The sequence below is a fragment of the Procambarus clarkii genome, chromosome 1, assembly GCF_040958095.1.
Source record: "Procambarus clarkii isolate CNS0578487 chromosome 1, FALCON_Pclarkii_2.0, whole genome shotgun sequence".
NCBI classification, from domain to species: Eukaryota; Metazoa; Arthropoda; class Malacostraca; order Decapoda; family Cambaridae; genus Procambarus; species Procambarus clarkii.
Genome location: NC_091150.1, coordinates 51,335,511 through 51,342,410, shown reverse-complemented (window position 1 = coordinate 51,342,410; position 6,900 = coordinate 51,335,511). Strand labels below are relative to the sequence as shown.

Genomic DNA, 6,900 nt, shown 5'->3' with positions numbered 1-6,900 from the left:
GAATCTGTACATTAGTTGATTGATAGTTGAGAAGTGGTACCAAAGACTAAACGCTGAAAACCTGCAAGCACAACTAGATGAATAAAACTAGGTGAGTACACACACAAATGCTGGAATATGCGGCTCCACCGTGGAGTCCACATCAAGTCAAACACAAAACAAAGCTAGAAAAGGTTCAGAGGTATATGCCACCAGGCTAGTCCCCGAGGTAAGGAGTATGAGCTACGAGAAAAGATTACTGGAACTAAACCTCAGGACACTGGAAGACAGAGCAGTTAGGGAATACATGATCATTACCGATAAAATTCTCAGAGGAATTGTCAAAGTAGATAAAGATAAACTATTCAGAAAAGGTGATACGTGAACAAGGGGACGTATTGAAACTGAGAACCCAAATGAGCCAAATGGACGTTTGAAAGAACTTTTTTAGTATCAGAGTAGTTAACAGATGGAATGCATTAGGCAGTGATGTGGTGGAGGCTGACTCCATACAGTTTCAAATGTAGATTTGATAGAGCCTAGTTGGCCCTGGAATTTGTACACTAATTGATTGACAGTTTTCAGGCTCGACCAAAGAGCCGAAGCTCAACCCCCTTAAGCACAATTAGGTGAGTATACAGACACACACACACACACACACACACACACACACACACACACACACACACACACACACACACACACACACACAGGTAAGGGCCTCGTAGCCTGGTGGATAGCGCGCAGGACTCGTAATTCTGTGGCGTTGGTTCGATTCCCGCACGAGGCAGAAACAAATGGGCAAAGTTTCTTTCACCCTGAATGCCCCTGTTACCTAGCAGTAAATAGGTACCTGGGAGTTAGTCAGCTGTCACGTGCTGCTTCCTGGGGTGTGTGTGTGGTGTGGAAAAAAACACAAAAAAAACAAAAACAAAAAGTAGTTAGTAAACAGTTGATTGACAGTTGAGAGGTGGGACGAAAGAGCAAAGCTCAACCCCCGCAAACACAACTAGGTGAATACAACTAGGTGAATACACACACACACATACACACACACACACACACACACACACACACACACACACACACACACACACACACACACACTTAGCATTCATAAATTTTAGGCTGAATTCTAATCAAAATATAGTTTTATTTGCAGAGGTGTTTCGTCCAATTTAGCGGATACAATACCAGTTTATCATAGCTTAACACTATTTACAAAATTGATATATATATGTAATGGTAGCGGGGCGTCATTGTGGGGGTAGAAACTATGGTGGTAGTAGTAGTGGTGGTGAAGAGGTCCGGGTGTTAGTAGTGGTGGTGAAGAGGTCCGGGTGTTAGTAGTGGTGGTGAAGAGGTCCGGGTGTTAGTAGTGGTGGTGAAGAGGTCCGGGTGTTAGTAGTGGTGGTGAAGAGGTCCGGGTGTTAGTAGTGGTGGTGAAGAGGTCCGGGTGTTAGTAGTGGTGGTGAAGAGGTCCGGGTGTTAGTAGTGGTGGTGAAGAGGTCCGGGTGTTAGTAGTGGTGGTGAAGAGGTCCGGGTGTTAGTAGTGGTGGTGAAGAGGGCCGGGTGTTAGTAGTGGTGGTGAAGAGGTCCGGGTGTTAGTAGTGGTGGTGAAGAGGTCCGGGTGTTAGTAGTGGTGGTGAAGAGGTCCGGGTGTTAGTAGTGGTGGTTGTCGTCGTTGTGGCAGTTTCTGTTGTCTTGTGAGTGGTAGTCTCTGGTAGTCATTAGGAAATGAAGGTGCAAGTTGCATGTTGCTAAGGTTTGATTATTGAGGAAATAGTTAAGATAATAACGGTAATGATGATAGTCTTCCATCTAGGGATTACCCTAGATGGAAGACTATCAGATATAGAAGTGACAGCAGAAGAGGTAATGAAATAGTTGACAACACTGGATGCAACTAAAGCAGTTGGACCAGACAAAGTATCACCGTGAATACTAAAAGAGGCAGTGCAGGCCCTCAGCGTGCCTCTGGCAATGATCTTTAATGAGTCACTTATGTCGGGAGAATTGCCCAGTTGCTGGAAGAAAGCGAATGTCGTACCGATTTTCAAGAAAGGAGATAGGGAAGAGGCAATGAACTACAGACTCGTATCAGTGACAAGCATCCCCTGTAAAATACTTGAAAGAATAATTAGGCTAAGACTTGTTGCACACCTGCAGAGTATTAGGTTTGTAAGCAAACACCAACATGGGTTCTGGACAGGGAAATCATGCCTAACAAACCTTTTGGAATTATATGATAAAATAACCAGTATAATGCAGGACAGAGAAGGTTGGGCAGACTGCATATATCTAGACTGCCAAAAAGCTTTTGAAACAGTACCGCACATGAGACTGCTGTTCAAACTCGAGTGGCAGGCGGGGGTGGGAGAAAATGTCCTAGCATGGGTAAGGAACTACCTAACAGTAAGGAGCCAGAGAGTAATGGTAAGGGGCGAGAAGTCGGACTGGAGAACAGTAACAAGTGGATCAGTGATCCTCAAGGATCAGTGCTAGGACCAATTCTATTTCTAATTTACGTAAATTATATGTTTACAGGAGTGGAATTCTACATGTCAATGTTCACGGATGACGCAAAATTAATGAGAAGAGTTGTGACAGATGAGGATTGTAGGATCCTCCAAGAGGACCTGGACAGGTTGCATAGATGGTCAAAGAAATGGTTACTGGTGTTCAACACGAATAAATGTAAAGTTATGGAAATGGGATCAGGAGATAGGAGACCAAAGGGAAAGTGCACAATGAAGGGGAACTGCCTACCTGTGACGATTCGAGAAAGAGACCTGGGAGTGGACATAACACCTAATCTAACTCCTGAAGCACATATAAATTGGATAACGACAGCAGCGTACTCTACACTGGCAGAAGTTAGAACATCATTCAGAAACCTAAGTAAGGAGGCTCTTAGGGTGCTTTACACTGCCTACGTGAGGCCAGTTTTAGAGTATGCCGCACCTTCATGGAGTCCCCACCTGAAGAAATACATAAGGAAACTGGAAAAGGTTCAGAAGTTTGCGACGAGGCTTGTCGCAGAATTACGATGGATGGGACATGAAGAGCGCCTGAAGGAACTGAACCTTACGACACTAGAAAAAAGAAGAGAGACGGGGGATGTGACAAGAACGTATAAAATACTCAGGGGAATTGACGAAGTGGAAATAGATGAAATGTTCACACGTAACAGTAACAGAACGAGGGGGACATTGGTGGAAGCTGGAAACTCAGATGAGTCACAGAGATGTTAAGAAGTATTCTTTTAACTTGAGAGTAGTGGAAAAATGGAATGCACTTAAGGAGCAAGTCGTGGAAGCAAACTCTATTCGTAATTTTAAAACTAGATATGATAGGGAAATGACTGGAGTTATTGCTGTAAACAACCAATTGCTGGAAAGGCAGGATCCAAGAGTCAATGCTCGATCCTGCAGGCACAAATAGGTGAGTATACACACACACTCACTCACACACACTGTTGGAGGTGACGACTAGAAACAATTTAAGTCAGCATGTCAAGGGTCCCACGAGAATGAGAGGCAATGATGAACCAGCAAGACTCGACCTAGTATTCACTCTGAACGATTCAGACATAAGGGAAATCGGTCTTCAAGCCCCCGTGGGTATGAGTGATCACAGTGTACTGTTGTTTGAGCATCTGGTCGAAGTAGGGTTAATGTACTCAAAGAAGAGACCAGAAAGCAAGAGGCCGGCATTCCGGAAGGGAAACTATGAGAAGATGAGAAAATTCCTATCTGAAACAGCTTGAGAAACAGAGCTCAGAGGAAGACGGTTTAATACATGATGGACTACATCACACAGAAGTGTAAGGAGGCAGCAGACAAGTTCGTCCCAATCCAAAAGGAAAAAAATCTATGCAGATGAGAAACCTCTGGTTTAATCAGAGTTGCAAGCTAGCAAAGCAACTAAGTAAAAGGGCATGGAGAAACTATAGAAACAACAGAACACTAGAGAGCAGAGAAAGATACCAGAGCGCCAAGAATGAATACGTCGGCGTGAGAGGAGAGGTAGAGAGGCAATATGAAAATGACATAGCGAGCAAGGCAAAGACTCAACCCAAACTGCTGCATAACCACATCAGGAGGAAAACATCAGTGAAGGAACAGGTAATGAAACTGAGGATAGGGACAGAAAGATTCACTACAAACGACAAGGAAGTGTGCGAGGAACTCGATAAGAAATTCTAGGAGGTTTTCACCTCAGAGCAAGGAGAAGTCCCAGAGATAAGAAAGAGAACATCAAACCAGACACCACTTGAGGAGTTTGTGATTATCAGTGTGGAGGTTAGGAAGCATCTGCTAGATTAGGACGTAACAAAAGTTCCACCTTCATTTCCTAATGACTACCAGAGACTACCACTCACAAGACAACAGAACGACGACAACCACCACTACTAACACCCGGCCCTCTTCACCACGACCACTACTACTACCACCATAGTTTCTACCCCCAAAATGACGCCCCACTACCATTACATATATCAATTTTGTATATAGTGTTAAGCTATGATAAACTGGTATTGTATCCGCTAAATTGGACGAAACACCTCTGCAAATAAAACTATATTTTGTTGATTAGAATTCAGCTTAAAATTTGTAAATGCTAATTAGGAATATATTTTTTTCGAATTAGCAGTTGAATGTCGATGTTCTCGATTATAATGTTGTGAATGAGATGGCGAATTGTTGGAATGGTTGTGTAATGGACGTACGTGTAGTAGATTGTTATGGTGAATGATGTTGTTATGCTTATCGAGGTTGAGCTAGCCGTTTGCTCGATTATATTCATGGTCACCCACTCAGTTACTAGCCGCACCCAACGCTAAATAAACACCTGTAAGAGAGAGAGAGTCTTGAACAACTGCCGTCAGAGCAGTTGTTCAAGTCTCACAGCCAAGTCTCGCAGTCCAAGCTGCCATCTACCGTCAGCGCTGCGGCTGCCATCTACCGTCAGCGCTGCGGCTGCCATCTACCGTCAGCGCTGCGGCTGCCATCTACCGTCAGCGCTGCGGCTGCCATCTACCGTCAGCGTTGTGGCTGCCATCTACCGTCAGCGCTGCGGCTGCCATCTACCGTCAGCGTTGTGGCTGCCATCTACCGTCAACGCTGCGGCTGCCATCTACCGTCAGCGCTGCGGCTGCCATCTTCCGTCAGCGCTGCGGCTGCCATCTACCGTCAGCGTTGTGGCTGCCATCTACCGTCAGCTCTGCGGCAGCCATCTACCGTCAGCTCTGCGGCAGCCATCTACCGTCAGCGCTGCGGCTGCCATCTACCGTCAGAGCTGCGGCTGCCATCTACCGTCAGAGCTGCGGTTGCCATCTACCGTCAGCGCTGCGGCTGCCATCTACCGTCAGCGCTGCGGCTGCCATCTACCGTCAGAGCTGCGGCTGCCATCTACCGTCAGCGCTGCGGCTGCCATCTTCCGTCAGCGCTGCGGCTGCCATCTACCGTCAGCGTTGTGGCTGCCATCTACCGTCAGCTCTGCGGCAGCCATCTACCGTCAGCTCTGCGGCAGCCATCTACCGTCAGCGCTGCGGCTGCCATCTACCGTCAGAGCTGCGACTGCCATCTACCGTCAGAGCTGCGGCTGCCATCTACCGTCAGCGCTGCGGCTGCCATCTACCGTCAGCGCTGCGGCTGCCATCTACCGTCAGCGCTGCGGCTGCCATCTACCGTCAGCGTTGTGGCTGCCATCTACCGTCAGCGTTGTGGCTGCCATCTTCCGTCAGCGTGCGGCTGCCATCTACCGTCAGCGTTGTGGCTGCCATCTACCGTCAGCGCTGCGGCTGCCATCTACCGTCAGCGCTGCGGCTGCCATCTTCCGTCAGCGCTGCGGCTGCCATCTACCGTCAGCGTTGTGGCTGCCATCTACCGTCAGCTCTGTGGCAGCCATCTACCGTCAGCTCTGCGGCAGCCATCTACCGTCAGCGCTGCGGCTGCCATCTACCATCAGAGCTGCGGCTGCCATCTACCGTCAGAGCTGCGGCTGCCATCTACCGTCAGCGCTGCGGCTGCCATCTACCGTCAGCGCTGCGGCTGCCATCTACCGTCAGAGCTGCGGCTGCCATCTACCGTCAGCGCTGCGGCTGCCATCTACCGTCAGAGCTGCGGCTGCCATCTACCGTCAGCGCTGCGGCTGCCATCTACCGTCAGCGCTGCGGCTGCCATCTACCGTCAGAGCTGCGGCTGCCATCTACCGTCAGAGCTGCGGCTGCCATCTACCGTCAGAGCTGCGGCTGCCATCTACCGTCAGAGCTGCGGCTGCCATCTTCCGTCAGCGCTGCGGCTGCCATACTGTACAAAGAGTACAGTTAAATAATACATTAAAGGTAATTAGCCAGTTACTCAAAGGATAGCAATGATGGCACTCAAAATTTTGTGCTCAAATTGTAACTGGTAGCAGAGTACACCTTAGGATGAATTGTATTCAACTAAATTCAAAATGAGACAAACGTGAAAGATAATGTAAATGTGTTTAGTTATTAGTTTTGTACTAATGACAATACAAATTAGCAGTTAATTAAGAAACTACAATGATGCCAATAAAGTGGCATTATTAATAACATGTAAATGAAAGCACCGACTGTTAAAAATTTAAGCTAAGAACACCTAGGTTGCAAGTGTGAAAGTGTCTCCAATAAAGTCAGGCAATTAACATTAATTGCTGACCCAGATGAGTGCAACAAAGGTGACTACAACATCACGCCGGGGGACCCGCCGCCTCCGAGGCTGACCGGGGCGAAGGCCGTGTGTTTACTGCTCGGCGTAGCTACAGCGTAGCTGTAGGTAGACCTCTGTAGATCTCTGCGTAGGTAGACCGGGAGGAAGAGTGCCCTTGCCGCCCGTGACGAGTGGACTGTAGTGTGTGTGTGCCCACTATAGCCCGTAGGGAGCACCTCGG

At 47.8% G+C, this 6,900-nt stretch overlaps 1 protein-coding gene across 1 annotated transcript; it reads left to right on the top strand.

Moving 5' to 3' along the window:
* Positions 1-1,785: 1,785 nt before the first annotated feature.
* LOC138363417 (uncharacterized) lies at positions 1,786-6,318 on the top strand. Its single transcript, XM_069322508.1, has 2 exons — positions 1,786-1,854; positions 4,906-6,318. The coding sequence occupies exons 1-2, from the start codon at positions 1,786-1,788 to the stop codon at positions 6,316-6,318; spliced, it is 1,482 nt and encodes a 493-aa protein (XP_069178609.1).
* The last annotated feature ends 582 nt before the right edge of the window (positions 6,319-6,900 follow it).

Bases quoted from the DNA above. Each gene is read 5' to 3' on its own strand.
- LOC138363417 (XM_069322508.1), top strand. From the start codon at position 1,786: ATGATAGTCTTCCATCTAGGGATTACCCTAGATGGAAGACTATCAGAT. The intron at 1,855-4,905 runs GTAATGAAATAG...CAAGTCTCGCAG, and splicing joins TAGAAGTGACAGCAGAAGAG to TCCAAGCTGCCATCTACCGT.